Source organism: Macrotis lagotis, chromosome X, assembly GCF_037893015.1.
Source record: "Macrotis lagotis isolate mMagLag1 chromosome X, bilby.v1.9.chrom.fasta, whole genome shotgun sequence".
In the NCBI taxonomy this organism is placed as follows: domain Eukaryota; kingdom Metazoa; phylum Chordata; class Mammalia; order Peramelemorphia; family Peramelidae; genus Macrotis; species Macrotis lagotis.
Genome location: NC_133666.1, coordinates 20,055,034 through 20,072,041, shown reverse-complemented (window position 1 = coordinate 20,072,041; position 17,008 = coordinate 20,055,034). Strand labels below are relative to the sequence as shown.

The 17,008-nt window shown below is 41.7% G+C and overlaps 1 protein-coding gene across 1 annotated transcript in view; it reads right to left on the bottom strand.

Annotated features, from left to right (window-relative positions):
• The window catches only part of GRIA3 (glutamate ionotropic receptor AMPA type subunit 3), a 202,113-nt gene extending 191,028 nt beyond the window's left edge, over positions 1–11,085 (bottom strand). The window contains exon 1 of the mRNA XM_074201644.1: positions 10,852–11,085. Within this exon, the coding sequence (XP_074057745.1) occupies positions 10,852–11,038 (187 nt within the window). The 5' untranslated portion in view covers positions 11,039–11,085. The remainder of the gene's footprint in view (positions 1–10,851) is intronic.
• Positions 11,086–17,008: the final 5,923 nt, after the last annotated feature.

The window sequence follows — 17,008 nt, the reverse complement described above, 5'->3', positions numbered from 1 at the left end:
CCTCATTTTTACAGGTATAAAAACTGAGGCCTGAGAATGGAAATGATTTGCTCAAGATCACACATTAAAAACTCCAGAGTTGGAAAAAGCCCCAGAGGCCTTCTAGCCCAGACTTCTCATTTTACAGAAAAGGAAATGAAGACCCAGGGAGGTGATATGCCCAAGATCACATATATTAGCTCAAATTGGATAAACATGTCTTCATGTATAACTACTTCAAATGAACAACGAGCTGGGCCTGGAGTTATGGAGGCAGAAGACACGGAGCTGGAAAATGGCAGAGTGCTTAGGATGGTTCCCTAGTTGCTCATTGTCATTGAAGCTCATCTTTCAAACATCAATATTCTTCAAGTGAAGAAACATGAAACACCATGATCTCAGAATTATAATTACAAGGAACCCAAAGGGCATGAGAAGATGTATCACAGATGCAAGCCAACAGCATCATGTCATCATAAACACTTACATATGAGATATGAGTAAAAATCAACAGCAAAGATGTGTGGCTTCAGAAAAAGGGGTAGATGGATCATCAAGCAACAATGAGAGACATAAGACAGACAGTCTGAGGGCCACATTAGAACTCCTGATTTAGGAAAAGAATCTCCACTGCATTTGGCAGATTCATTGTCGAATGTTTATGGAAGGAGATAAGCAATACATTTTAATTAGTTTAATTAATAAATTCATAACTATTAAATTATGAAAAATGCACGTGGGGATATGTGTGGAGGGTTGGGATATGAGTTATGCCAGTGAAAAAGAATGTTCATGGTTCTGAGATGTGGGATCCATCTAGGGATATAATACAATGCTCTTCTGGTCATCAACACAAAAGTGTGGATTAGAACAGAGGTTAAAGCTAAATCTCTTTGGTATGCCATTGAAGACTTGTTTGGAGGTTGACACTGATCCAACAGACAATTTTTATTTTAATGTGGTCATTCGACCTGGTCATAGATATGTGTACTTGGGTGTGTCTAGGCCTACCACATTGCCTCCCCGACATTTGATATTTTCAGTTTGTAATTTTTAAATAAAACTTAGGTAGTTATTCAAATAAGTTTTAGATTTTAGCTTGGTTACTGAATAAAAATAATACCCTTTATGATTGTGTATTCAAGATTAACCTTCAAAAGGAAAGAAAATTTCCTCATGCTTATGACACGCAATGTGGTATAGATCTCAAAGAACCAGAAACAAATCCCCCCAAATGTACCTTCACCTTCATTGCCATTTTCACCTTAACCTCCACGTCACAGCTTTCTATCTTGTCCACAAGGGAGACATGACAACTGTCACTTTGGCAGCTGGGTCGCACAGTGGAAAGGAATCTTGACCTGGATTCAGAAAGACCTGAGTTCAAATTAGACTCCAGGAACTTACTAGCTGTTTGACCCTGGGCAAGTCACTTAGCCTCTCTCTGCTTCAGTTTCTTCTTCTGTAAAGTGAGGGCATTGGACTGGATGCCCTTTGAAGTCCCTTTTACCTCTCACTAATATACTACTATAAGAGACTCTGGGAAATGCTCTGCTAAAATCTATGCTGTTTTTGCACTTTGGCTAGAGTTTCCCTTCTCTATCATTAGCAACCCTACTAGGAAAAGAATGAGGGAGGAAATGAGCATTTATTTAGTCTATTATGTTCCAGATACTGTACTAAGTAATTTTAGCCCTGAGAAACCAGAGTCCCTGGGACTTGAGTCCCATGGGGCTTTGAGACTTGGAAATGAAACTATGTTCTATAGAAACTGAGTTAAATTATGAACCTAATCCCTCTCCCTTCCCTGGAGACTGAGATGGTATAGTGAGTAGGGATGATTATGTCTCCTGCGTGTTGTGGAATAAGCTTGTATATTTGTGATTATATCTTTTGAAGTAATTATTTCTTTGTATAAGCTAAAGAAATAAAAATATTATCTCATTTGAGCCTTATAACAACCCTAGAAGGTAGGTACTGTTATTATCCACATTTACAATGGGAGGAACTGAGGCAAACAGAGGCTAAATGACTTGTCCAGGATCACATAATTAGTAAGTGTCCAAGGTCAGGTTTGAATTTAGATCTTGCTGATGCCAAGCCCAGGGTGCTTTATACTGCATCACCATCAACTGCTTCTAAGGAGATAGTTTGAGTAGTTACTCTTAAAGAAATAAAACTAACTCCTAGTTCTCACCATTTGCTTTCTTAGGACTCCCAGATTATTCATCTAATAATTTGTTCTAGAATTTTCACCAATATGAAGTTTACAAGTTGATTATTTCCAGAAACTACCTTTTCTTTATTCTTTTTTTTTTTAGATTTTTCAAGGCAATGGGGTTAAGTGGCTTGCCCAAGACCACACAGCTAGGTAATTATTAAGCGCCTGAGGCCAGATTTGAACCCAGGTACTCCTGACTTCAGGGCTGGAGCTCTATCCACTGTGCCACCTAGCCACCCCCCTTTTCTTTATTCTTGAATGTCAATATAAAATCTGCCCATTTCTAGTCTTCTGGGAACTTTTGGAAACTCTATTTTTCTGTGATTCCTCCAAGATCACAGTCAGTGATTCTGAGATCATATTTACCTGTTCCATAAGTACCCATCTGGATCTGGAACCATAAGCTCAGTTACAATAGCTCAACGTTCTCTCCCTAGGTTCCTTATCTAATCTGGGCTTCAATCCTCTTCACTGAATTTCCTCTACCATCATCCATTTGAAAATCATTCTCTTTCACCAGAAAAGATAGGAATTGAGTCATTCTGCATTCTGTCATCTGTTAGCATTATACCACCTACTCTCCTCTCAAAGGTAGTAGGCCTATTTCTTCCTGGTTCTTCTTGCTCTGAACAGAATGATTCAGCATCTTTTTAGGGTTAATTACTTTTGGGGCTCTGATCTGCCTGGGGAAAGTATAAATGCATTGGAGGGTACACCATAGTCAGAACAAGAGAGTGAAATCCTCCCACCTGCTGCCTCTTTTCCTCCCGGGGAGTCAATGCCATTCAGGTAACTGGTGCATTGCAGGGGCTTGGACTCGGGGTTGGGGGAGGGTGAGCTATTCATTTTTGCAGACCAAAAGGAACTTGTGGAAGAAGAATTTTGACCTATGCAGCTGAAATGGCAGCTATACTCCTAATTCCAGTCAGCATTCACAGTGGAATATCACCAGATCAGAGAGCCTGCAGATCAAGGAAGGGAGGAAATTGGAACCCAGAAAGGTTCTGGCAGAAAGCTAGAAAGTACCAAAACCAGGATTCAAAACTAGGCCTCCATCTCCAGACCCACTGTTCCTGGCATGGTAGATGGTAGAATGGTCCTGGAGTCAGGAAGACCTGAGGCCAAACCCAGCCTCAGGAACTTAAGAGCTGTGTGACTCTGGGTAAGTCAATGAACCTCTCTATGCCTCAGTTTCCTCATATATAGAATGGTGTTACTAATAACACCTCCTTCACAGGTTGTTGTGAAGGTAAAAGGACATAGTATTTGTAAGGTGCTTTGCAAAATTTTTAAGTGACAAATAAATGCAAGGTGTTATTGTGTTGGGTTTTTTTTTTGTTTTGTGGAACAATTGGGTTAAGTGATTGCCCAAGGTCATACAGTTAGTATTAATTGTCTGAGGCTGAATTTGAACTCAGGTGCTTCTGACTCCAGGGCTAGCACTCTATTCACTGTGCCATCTAGCTGCCCCAATGTTATTTTTAAAATGTTTTTATTTATTTAAGGCAATGGGGTTAAATGACTTGCCCAAGGTCACATAGCTAGGCAATTGCTAAGTGTCTGAGGCTGGAATTGAACTCAGGTACTCCTGATTCCAGGGCCAGTGCTCTATCCACTGCACCACTTAGCTGCACCAATCTCATCATTACTGATTGTTTTTAAGTACTGCCTGTCAAGTGTGTGGGTAGCCCATTCCCATTATGGAAAACAATTCAATCTTGTGTCTTAATGATGAAAATGCCTTTATCTTATCCGAAGAAGAGATTAATTTTTATAAACCCTCAAAAGAAGATTCTGCTGACCCTATAAACATGAGGATTAATAGAATCTGATGATCCTGGGATAGATAACTGGACAAGACCTTAGAGGTCATCCAAGCTGACCTCCTTCACTTTATAGATAAGGAAACTGAAGTTCAATGATTTGCCCAAGGCCACACATTGGTGAAGTATTACAAGGCACTGTGGTTTGGTGGCAAGAACAGGGGATTCAGAATCAGAGAATTTAATTACTACTTGTGTTATATCAGGCAATTCACTTCATCTTAGTTTCCTCCTTTGTGAAATGAGGGGATTGAACTAGATGGCTTCTGAAGTGTCTTCCAACTCTAGATCTGTGATTATGACCCTGTACAAAATAATTTTCTCCTCTAGGCCTTCTTTTTAAAATGAAGGGTTTTGGACTAGATGGACTCTGAGGTACCTTCTAGCGCTTGATCTATAATTTTATGAATGCCTCTGGGTCTCACTTTTCTTCTATATGGAGGGATTTGCTGACAAATGTATCATTTCTCAAATATTTAGGGAACTGAGTCAAATTTCTAAAAAATAAGAACTATTCTCCAGTTGATAAATGGTCAAAAGATATGAACAGGCAGTTTTCAGAAGAAGAAATCAAAACTTTCAATAGTCACATAAAAAAAAATGCTCTAAGTCACTATTGATTAAAGAAATGCAAATTAAAGCACCTCTGAGATATTACCTCATACCCATCAGATTGACAAACAAGACAGAAAAGGAAAATGATAAATGCTGGCGGGAATGTGGAAAAATTGTCACTTAAATGCACTGTTGGTGGAGTTGTGAACTGGTCCAACTATTCTGGAGAATAATTTGAGATTCTGCCCAGATAGCTAAAACTGTGCACATCTTTTGACCTAGAAATACCAAAAGATAAAAAAGTAAAAAGGCTTGACCCAGCGATACCAAAGGTCAAAAACAAAGGAATGCAAAAAGGTACACATGTATGAAAGTATTTGTGGTGGTAAAGAATTGGAAATGGAGAGAATGTCCATCAATTGGGGAGTGACTGAACATAGTGTAGTATATGAATATGAAATACTATTTTGCTATAAGAAATGATGAGTAAGATGGTTTCAGAAAAGCCTAGGAAGATTTATATAAACTCATACAAAGTGATGTGAGCAGAACCATGAGTATCAACTGTGAAAGATGAAATACTTAGCTACTCTGATCAAGATCCTTCAAGACAATTCCAAAGAGCCCATGAATAAAAATGTTGTTCAACTCCCTAGTGAAAACTGATGAATTCTGGATGCAGACTGAAGCATACTTTTAATAAATTTCTTTATTTTTATTGTTTTTTGCTTGTGTTTTCTTTTGCAATATGGAAATGTTTTGCATGACCTCATATGCATGATCAAAATTGAATTGCTTGCCTTCTCAAGGAGCGGGGAGAGAATTTGGAACTCAAAAATTTAGAAACTGTTGTCAAAATTATTTTAAAAAATCATTGTAAAAATTGTTTTATATGTAATTAGGAAATATTTCATGAAATAAATAAAAATAATTTTAAAATAATAAATGGAGGAACTGGGGCTAGATGATGTCTAAAGGCTCCTTCTGTTCTAGATCCTATAATCTTATTAGTGGCAGAATGAAGATTCAAACCCATGTCTTTAGCCTCTCAGTAAATTCTGTGCTCCTTCCACAATACAATGACTTCAACTCTGGGTTAACTGCCACCAAGGAGTTAAGGACACATTCTAATCTGGTGGGGTCAGAAATGGGAGTGGGAAAAGCAAAATATACTACTTTTGGAAAATCCCTTCGGAACCAAAGTCTTTCCCCAGCTAAACTGGAAATCTTCCAGTAAATGGCGTCCCCTCCCAGAGCTCTTCTCAGCCTGGCGTGACAGCCATAAAGGGTGCCTGTATTTATTAATAGTCACCGTTGTCTAATCTGCTGCATTGTCCCACTGTGGCGAGAACAATTGCCCTGGTAACTAATCTGTGGTAGTGGAGTGGCTGGTTTAATGGCTTGCGATTTTTTCTCCCTGATAGTCAGCCCATCCACAGGAACAAGCTACCAAGCTAATAACCTTTGTGGAAGAGGAAGTGTTTAAATGATAATTTATTTCAACAGCTGACAACAAATTGCTCAGTACTTGCTCTTTTTATGCCTCAAAGCAGTCAAGGATGTGCCGGGCAAAGTATTCAAAAATATGACAGCTCTGGTATTTTCCTCTTCAATGAAATTCTCATTACAGACATATGTACGGCCTTTTCTTCACAAGCCAGTCCAAATAGTCATTCAGCACTCGGTACGGGCTCTGGGGTGTTCTCTGATTTGAAGACTCATCACAATAGATTAGGCAAGCTGCAGAAACTACCAAATGTCTCAGCTACTGTCAACCTCCATTATTGCTGCTCAGACAGGGGGATTTTGTGTCTGTCTCACAGAGGATAATGGACTCCATGGGCCTGGCTAATTTATGCAGATGGAAAAAGAAGCCAGAGTTCGAATAAGACCCCAAACTGAGCTCAGTTGGGCTTTACTTGTCCGATCCAACATACATTTATTAAATACTTACTATATTCAAAGTCCTATGCAAGACATTGGGTAAACAAAGACAAAAAAGGAAAATCGCTGTGCCCATATTCCACTGGCTTCATGGCTATAATGTCCTTGAAGGAGAAGATGTTGGGAGCGACATCTCTAGCCCCTTTGAAGGCAACAAGTGTCTGGGAGCAATGATCTATGCCTGGAAGGTCTGAAGACACCATATGAGACCAGGTTAGTCAACTGACACAGAGAAATTGAAACCCAGACAAAGAGAATGACTTTGCTCAAGGTCACACAGCTAGTGAATCATCCCCCAAAGTGCTCTCCCCATTCTATGATACCACTCCTGAATCCAGGAGAATGGAGAAAGACCACCAGGAAGAGAGCAGGGCAGAGGAATGAGCCTTGGAGAAAAACACAGACACTGGGTATTGATTTGGACTTTGAACTCCGACCTTCTCAGTGAGGAAGCTGTACATGCTTGTGTTCTAAGAGAATGTTGGAACTGAAATGGAACTTGAAGATCATCCAGGATCTGAGATCTAAGGCTGGAAGGAGCCTCAGAGGCCAGCTAGGCTGAGGCCTAGAGAGAGAGATTGCCACTTGTCCAAGGTCAAAAGGTCAGAAGTAAGTGTCAGAGACAGGATTGGAACCTAGCTCCTTTGGCTCTAGAAATAATGCTCTTTTCACTCTGTTGTGTGTTCTCTCTCTGTTGTGCCATGTTAGGCCAATGAAAGGAAACTGAGGTCCAGAAAAGATACGTTGATAATCAAAAGAATAACTGTCATTTAGCTAGTGTAAAAAGGAGAGAGAGGATTTCATTGCCAAGGGGAATTCCCAGAGGAGGAAACTCCCTTCTATGAATTCAGGTCAGCTTCTTCTCTGCCACATATAGACTTAAGAGTTATTGGGGGGGCAGTTAGGTGGCAGAGAAGATAGAACACCAATCCCTGGAGTCAGGAGGACCCGAGTTCAAATCCAGCCTCAGACACTTAATTGCCTAGCTGTTTGACCTTAGGCATGTCATTTAACCTCATTGCCTTGCAAAAAAACAAAAAAAAAAGATTTCCTGAAGGCAGACTTGTCAAAATCACAGCTCCCTGGCTGCCTGAGGCCCACCATATTCCAATATGACTAGAACTAGATTATAGTGAACATTTCATGGGGAAATGGTGAACACAAGAAATAAAAATGGAGGTCTGCAGGGAAGGTCACATAGGTAGTAAGACGGTGAGGATGATTCAAATGATGGCCCATAGCCTAGATCTAGCCCTGAATCTGATACTGCTGGCTATTGTGTGTATTTGTGAATCAGTTTTTCTGGTGTTCCCTGACATTGTGGCTTTGAGCAAGTCCCTTCCCTTCCCTGGACCTCAGTTTTCTACATTACAAAAAACAGGGAATTGGGCTAGATAAGATAGTCTCTGAGGACTTTTCCAGATCTAGATCCTGGAATCCTATGTATGACTTTGAAAAAGTCACCTTCCTACCCTGGGCCTCAGTTTTCCCTTCTGTAAAATGATGCAGTTTGGACTAGAGGACCTCTGAGGTCCCCTTCAGCTTTGTCATAAGGCCAAAGGATTAAAGATTTAGAGCAAGAAGGGACAGAGGCTAGTGAGTCTCCATTTCACAGATGAAGTCACAGAAGCACTGAGAGATCAAATGAGTTACCCAAGGTCACGTAGCTGGTAAGTAGCTAAGGAGGGATTTGAACTCAGTTCAGCATGACTCCAAGACCAGCGCTCTGTCCATTCTATAATATGATTCTTTTTTATGATCCCAAGTCACTTAACCTCACTGCCTCCATTTTTTCAACTGCAAAATAAGAGGGCTAGATTAGATTCATTCTAGTTCTAAAGTTCCAAGCCTAAGTGAGGGGAATGGGAGCAGTCCAAGACAGATGCCACAAGAACTTCTGAGCCCTTCACAAAAGCAATAGAAACGATTCTTTTTATGGCTTGAAGGTATTTAGATGATAATGAGTTCCCCGTCGGTGGAAGTATTCAAAAGAAGGCTGAAAGGGCCACTTATTAAGAAATAGTGTGATAGAGCGTGGACCAAATATACTCTGAGGCCTTATTACAGTTCTAAGATTCTGGAATTCATGAGTGCAGTTATGAACTAATAAGTGACAAATCTTAGAGGAATGAGGTCTCATGGACCTCTGGGAGGGAGTAGGGGAGCCTATTACCGTGAAGAGATCTCATGATGACATGCTCACATTTCTGCCAGACTAGGGTTTCATAGGTACAGATGTGCATGTCACTCCCCAGCTCAAACATCTTTAGTGACTCCCTCTTGCAACTTGAATAATACACACTCCTGGCCATTCACACTCTGGTACTACCCAACTTTTCTAGTAGCAATTCATCATTCTCTTTCTGATTTCTCCATTCTATACAAAACTAAAATACTCTGTCCTCTACACCCATCCTGTGCCCTCTCCAGCCTCCATGTCTTTGCTTCTGCCATTTCCTCCACCTAACATGCCCTTCCTCCCCCCTCTTTACCTAGAAAATTCCTTCCTTTCCTTGCTATTGAAGTGTCACCTCCAGGAAGGACCCCTTCTGATGCCCCTAGTCAGTCCTCCTTAGATATCATCTTGCAATCTATTTTCTGGCCCACTCCTATGTATTCATTACACAACATGGTATACTTTTGTCATGTATGCTTGTGCCTAACTTTGCCCTCTCCCTACAATGTGTGCAGCCCATGTGATCCATGTCCCATCTCCTTTGCTAGAGCCTCTGGATACAGGAGGTCCCTCAGCAGTTGGTGATTGGCCAAGCTTTGGGTGAGCTTGGCCAAGCTAACAGTATGACATTTGATTACAGATCAGGTCTTTGCTTTCAGAGGTTCTCCATCTAGGGGATTTCTTCTATACATCACCTCAATAACAATGGTGCAAACCTCCCCAGAGCCCTAGCCATGCATTAGTTCCTGTATCACTCTCTCTACTACTTGCTAAGAGCCTACTCTAAGAAGACCTAGTGTGGATTAATAGAATGAGTCCTGAGCTGGGAGGCAACACTTAGTCCATATTTCTTACCTTACATCTTTTTTTTAGGTTTTTTTTGCAAGGCAAATGGGGTTAAGTGGCTTGCCCAAGGCCACACAGCTAGGTAATTATTAAGTGTCTGAGACCAGATTTGAACCCAGGTGCTCCTGACTCCGAGGCCGGTGCTTTATCCACTACACCACCTAGCTGGCCCTCACCTTATATCTTAATCAACTCTTTCCAAGGCTTGGCATGTCCTCCCTCCCTATCCTTTCCTAGGAAATTGCTACCCAGCTCAGATGCTTCCTCCTCCAGGAAGCCTTCCTTGATTCCTCTAGGTGGCGATGAACCCACCCCCATCAGACTTTACAAAACACTCATTTTGTACTTAAAAATAACAGACAATATTGCAAGTCATCTTTATATGAGTCTCCCCCCCATAAGATGACACCCCTGTGTCATCTAACAGAACCTTGCCCAGCTCTCTGCATATACAATATGGGATTAAATGTCTGTTGAATTTTTAATGGGCAACTCAGATTCTAGGTCTTGCCTGATATGAGAAAGGGCTTAATAAATGCTTGTGCCTGAATTGATTCCCAGAGCCTTAGTTTTCTCATCTGTTAAATGGACACAGTGACATCTGCCTTCCCTACCAATAAGTTAGCCCCCCTAAACAAGCAAACAAAAACCAAGCAAACAAACATTCTTCTGGCCCAATGCTCTCTCCACCTTGAACTAAATGACCATTTTAAGTTCACATTTTAGATGAAATGATTAGTTAAAACAAATAATTTTTGTTAGGGAGGGGCTCAGGTATTTTTTTTTTCTCTGCTACACCAACGGTTCCCTCCCTCCTTACTATTTGACTGCTTGTGTAGCTTGGTTGAAATTGGAGTTAATAATTTACTTCTTTCTGGTGACAGGGAGGACCACCAGGCCTGACTATCTGCTTAGTCATTTCATCCCAAGAGCCTCTAGGCCCTACCTTTCCCCCTGTGTCTGAATCCTGCAGTCCCCTAGCACTGTCATCTAATCAACTTATGCAACCTCCATAATCAGTGATAAAGATCCCTGGGCCTTTCCATCTGCCTTGCTGATGCACCCTTAGGACTTTTGTGCCTTTCCATCTGTCCAGCAATGAACTTTTTCTTTTCTAATGTGTTGTATCCTCCAATGGAGGGTGAGCTCCTGGAGAGCTCTCTTGATCTTTCTATTTGTATCTCAAGGCTTAGCATAGTAAATGGCCCATAGTAAATAATAAATACTTTTTTATTCATTCATTATTCATCTTTCATTAACTCATTCAGCAGTTGAAGGAAGAAGGAACTATGAATGTCACAACTTACCTCTTTCGGTGTCATATAGATATACAAACTTCTCCCACTTGTAGTGGCTCAGTAGATTCAAGATGGCACCCTTCAGAGCTGGCCGCATCTGGATGACAAACTGCACATCGGCATCAGTGGGGAAGCTGGGTGTGACAAAGGATGTGTGCAGAGCCCCACAGAAGGAGGTCAGGGTGTTCATTGACATCTGGTCATAGAACCCGAAAATGGCATACACCCCTCTGGAGAACTGGGAACAGACTGTAATGAGAAAGAGGAACTTTTCAATAACCTTATCCTGATGGAGGGGGGAAAAAAGCCAATTTTGAAGTCCTTTGATCTGAGTCAGATTCCCAACTCTGACACCAAATGTATGTTGCACAGTATGTCACTGAAGTCCTTTTGAGTCAGTACTGGTAACTTGCTTGTCTTAGTATAGTTTGCTAAACGCTGGAAAATCTGGATTTGAATCCCAGCTCCAACATCAATAGCTATGTGACCCTGAGCAAATCACTTTTCTTCTCTCCCATCCTCTAATCAGTAGCAAGAGTGAAACACCCACTTGCTTCCCTTCCTCAAAGGCTTTGGATAGTACTGTACTCTCAGATTACCACCGTTTAGACCCCAAGTTTTGATGGGATTGGAAGAATAACATCAAATCCCAGGCTTCAAAAAAAAAAAGCAATAACCAAACAAAACTTTTGTAAAGTTCTGAATAAGGTAATGACTTGCCTCATAGTCCAGACCTTTCCTCTCATACTATTGACCCTACTGAAAGACCATATGGCCTAATGGGATCATGAACTATATCAGTCCCTGCTAATACATTATCCCTCTTTCCAGGTAACAAGCATTTTAGTTGCATGAAAATGCCTAACAACAAACTGAAAGAACTTGGGATGTTCAGCCTGGAGAAGAGAAAACTCAAGGAGGACTATGATAGCTGTGTTTGAATATTTAGAAGGCAGATCAACGCCCTCATTTTGCAGAGGAGCAAACTGAGGGCCAGGGAGGAATAGGAGCTGCTCAAGGTCCTACAAAGAAACTAGATATAAATCTGGAAGGAACCTTGCTGGCCATCTAGGTCAAACCCCTCATTTTACAGAGAAGGAAACTGAGACCCAGGGAAGGAATAGGATTTGCCCAAGGTCCCATACAAAATCCTAGATCCAAAGCTGGAAGGAACCTTAATGGTCATCTAGGTGAAACCCTTCATTTTACAGAGGATACTCAGGTCCAGAGAGGGGAAAGGACTTGCTCAAAGTCACATAGTAATTATCAGAGGTAGGATTTGTATTTAGGTTCTCTAATTCCTGAGTCAGCACTTTACCCTCTGTATCATGCTGTCTCCTTGGACTCTCAACAAATGGTTCTTCTAGTGAAGATCTGGGGCACTGAGCCAGGTTTATTGGGGTTATTTGAGGGGGCAGAGAGACACTTTGGGCACATCTTCCCATTACAATTTGTTGGGCAGTCCTTATCCAGCTCATGCAGGGCACCAGTCCTGATTTGGGAATGGCAGGTCCTGCTTCAACAGTAGGGTAAATGGGGGGCCCAAGGCTGACCAATGCCTTCCTAGGCCTGGGCCCCTCTGCTGTCTCCTAGCAGTGAGCGGTCCTGGCTTCTCTCTGACAACACCATAATTTAATTACCATTTTTGGGTTCATTTTCTGGCACTGGGCTTTGCTTCCGGGAGCACACTGCCTCTTCACAGTCTAAATGGTTATTTTTGCAATTACATGGTATGGAGCTAAGCTGTGCCAAAGGAAATACTGCTTATCAGCATCAGCGCCTGCTCAAAGGGAGCCGGGAGCCAATGTGGGCGTTACCCCGGCAGAAGACCCCGTCTCTTTGGGGAGGCCATTCTTTTTCTCCATGAGTCACAGAATGGTGAAGTTCTGGGTTGTGAGGGACCCCAGAGGTCATGTAGTAGAATGAATAGAAGCTCTTTGAAAGAGAAATTTCTGTATCAGTTTTCCCAAGTGGTCATCTAGTCTTAGCTTGAAGACCCCCAGAGGTGGGAAGCTCACCGCCTGGAGCTAGCCCAGCCCATTGTGGGACCATTTTCCTTCTTAGCAACTTGCTCTTCTGACCTCTGGTTCTAGATCTACATTCTGCGATCATGAAAAATAATTTCTTTCTATCCTGGAAACCCTCCTGAAGCTTGAAGACATCAATCATAAAGGAATATTGTAAAGACGTGGAATAAGAGGACATGGGTTTTAGAATCCAGCAAGTGTTTATTAAGGATGTCCTATGTGTCAGACTCAGAACTAGGCACTGGAGACAATGAATGAAATCAACCATATTTACAAGAGGTTTACATTATAATGGGGGATAGTCTTGGCTCTGTCATTTGCCATATGACCTTGGACAAGTTGCTGCCCTACTTGGGCCTCAGTTTCCTCATCAATAAAATAAGAAACCTGGTCTAGTATTATAGAATCATGTAGATTTAGAGCTAGAAGGACAGACCTCAGAGGCCAGCTAGTTCAATCCCCCCCTCATTTTACAGATGAGGAAACTGAGGCCTAGATAGGGAAAGAATTTGCCCTAGGTCAACCCAGTTGGAGGTGGCAATATTGTAAAAATGTTTTACAGCTGTAATTCATAAGAATCCATGTGTTTCCTAAATCTTTCCATGTCCTGGGTAAATATCCCCAGTTCCTCCATGTTAAAGAATCATTCTAGTCTGAGTTTCTCAACATCCCCTTTAAAGTTTTGACAATGGGAAGAGATGCACAGTGATGCAAGGGCATGGCTGGGGTGAGGGCGCTTCTTTAGAACCCCTTGGTATACACCAGCAGCAGACTGGGGTGTTAAGGACCATGGATTCTAGTACTAGCTCAGTCACTATCTCACTGTGACTAAACCTCAGTTTCTTTTACTTCAAAGTAGAGATAATGCAACTTGCACTGTCTGCTTTACTGGGCTGTGATTGAGAGAAAATGAAGTAATATCCCTAAAAACACTTTGGGAAGAATTAAAAGTAGTGAATAAACCCAAGGTAGGACCATTACCCACTATAATAATGGCAATAAAGGACTCAATAAAACTAATTGGGGTCACCAATGTCAGTTGTTTCCATTCCTACCCTAGACTGGATGGATTTTTATCCATAAACTATTTGAGTCCAAAGCTCTGGGTTAAACCCCAACTCTGCCATTTCCTATTTGTGAGATTTTGGGCAACAGCCTCCCCATCTGGTCCTGGTCCTGATTTACAACTCATGAGACATAATTCAGGAGGAATCTCCAGTGAAAAATGTCTTAATCTCTTTAAATGAGACATATCAAAAGTTGTCTAGAAAGCTGATTTATATGTCCAGGTGCCTTTGCACCAGTTCCATTGCTTTCCATAGGCAGACAGGGTTGGAAGAAATGATATTACATGGTAATAAGTCAGGCAACAAAACTTGGAATTGAGCAGAGGGTTGCAAAGTAATAATATGGTCTCCACCTCCAAGCAAACAATGTCAAATCCCCTATAAGAGACCAAATATATTTATTGTCAGAGGCCAATAGAGCTTTATTTTCTGTGTATCAAGGAAGCCTACCTCTTACCCAGTGGAATAATGAGTCATCATTGCCAGATGCCCATCCAGCTTTGGCTTGAACAACTCCAGACATGGGGAAGTCCCTCCTTCTGAAGCTGTCCATTTCTTCGTTGGACAGCTCAGTATTAGAACATTCTTCATAGTGACTTCCAATCTGTCTGCCTAGGATTTCTACCCATGATCCCTAGTTCTGTCCTTGGACTCCTAGTCTAAGTAATTATTTGAAGATAGTGATTGTGTCTCTTTCAACATCTCCAATTCAAACTAAGCAAATATCTATAGTTCCTTCCACTCTTGCATGCATGCAATAATTTTGAAACCTTTTACTCTCAGTTGCCTTTTACTCTAGCTTTTCAATATCCTTCCAAATATGTGGTGCTCAGCACTCTCCACAGTCACCCAAATGGGATTTGATCAGGGTAGAGATAGTGGGAGGTCCAAGCCAACTTTGAAAGCTGTCGCATCCAGCTGTTGACGCATATAGTACAATATGGTGAAGTCATAGAGTAGTCAGAACACTACACTTGCAGTCAAGAAATGAGGTAAAATCCAGCCTCAAATACTTACTAGCTGTGTGACCCTGAGCAAGTTACTTGACTTCTGTCTGCCTCAATTTCGTCATCTGTACAATGGGGATAATAATAGCCTCCTACTTGTCAGCATTGTGAGGATCAAATAAGATAACATTTGTAAGAGGTTTTTGCACACTTTAGTGTTATAAAATACTATGTATTACTATTAATAATGATAATAACTAAACATTCAGTTGGTTTTTCACAGAAACTGCCCCCTAGCCATTCTTGTGCATTTATTTTTTGGACCTACATGTAGGACTTTGCATTCATCCCTATCACTATTCATCTCTTTAGATTTGACCCATTATTCTATAATAATTTGAATGTTGATTTTGCAGTTCAACATGTTAGCTTCCCCCTGCCCCAATTTTTCCCTTAGTGGTATAATTTGGTAAGAGTGCTATCTATACCTTCAACAGTGATAAAAATGTCCCACAGCATAGAACTACTTATGGTGAGCCCAACCCTCTATGAACAACCTTCTTCTGGGCTGTTATAGACACATTAATCACCACACTTTGAATAGGGGAATTGAATAAGCTATGAATCCATTGAACTATATTATGAATTAGCATATTTCCAATAGACTGAGTTCTTTAAACCCCATTTACAGGGTAGAATAGAAGGCAATAAAGCAATGGCTCACCTTTGACTTGTACTAACTTTAGAGCTGAAGACTTGAGTTGTAATCTTGACTACAATACTTACTGCCTTGTGATCTTGAGCTGGACACTTTATGTTTTGCCCTCAGTTTCCTCTCCTGTAGAATGAAGGGGTTGGATCAAAATACCTTAGAGGTCTCTCCCACCTCAAAATCCTATGATCCCATATTCTGGTTTGGCCAACCCTATCCTGTCTCATACCTGGTTTTGTTTTAAGTTGGAAGTAGGGTAATGGAAGAGAAGAAAAGAGAGGGGGAACAGGAGGGAGGAGAAGGAAATAGGGAAAAGGGGGTGAAGGAAGAAGGGGAAGGAAGGAGAAGAACGGAAAGAAGAGAGAAAAGGAGGGGAAGAAAGGATCCTGGATTCAAATTCCATCTCTGATTCTCATTCTGACCATGAATGAATCACTTAACCTTGCTGGGCCTCAGTTTCCTCATTTGTGAAATGGCGATAATAATTCTGGCAGTGCCTATGGCAATGTTAAATAAAGGGCTTTGTAGACCTTAAGATGCCATAGAAACATGGGCTCTGATTTCAGTAGACTTTTAAATTCTGTTTCTCTTGGGTACAGAAGCAGACCAGCCCTATCTATGGAATAAACAGAGTGATGGTGAGCCCTGTGTTCTTTTGCCCATGCAGAGCCCTAGATTTGAAGTCAGAAACCTGGGGTGGTTGTGTGACCTTGGACAAGTCACTTATCCCTTCCTGCCTCAGACCCTCATCTGCAAAAGCAAGGGTTGGAGTAGAGGACCTTTGAGGTCCCTTTCAGCTGCAGCTAGGATTCAAAGTTCCACATGAAATGAGCCCAGTGGGTGGTCGGGGATGAATAGTCCCTGGCCAGATTTGGTCTCCTACCATGTCCCCCATATCTGAGTTGGCATTTTTGAATACCTGTAGTCTCTGCAGGGAATAATAACCATCGACAAACAAAGATTCAGGACTTCTTGCATTTTAGACAAGGTGCTAAAAACTGGGGAGTCAAGGAAGAAATGGAACAATTGCTGGTCCCCAGGACCTTATGTTCTACCCCTGGAGAGAACATGTGACTCTAGAAAGATATAGAGTCTAAATACGAACAGAAGAAATCCGGGACAGTTCATTACAGAAAGAGAATGCTGGGGGCTGGGACCCAGACCAAAGAGAGGGTTTGGGATTGGGGTCCATAAAAAGGAACCTAGAGCCAGAGCTGGAAGAGATCTCAGAGGCCTTCTTATGTTACAGAGGGGGAAACTGAGGCCCAGAGAGAGGAAGCGACTTGCCCAAGGTCATACAGCCAGTAAATGACAGGGCCTGACTATGACTCAGGTACTTTGGCTGCCAATGCAGCCCATTTCAGCTGTGGCAGGAGGTGGCTCAGGGAAGGCCTGGAGCGGGGATCCTGCCTG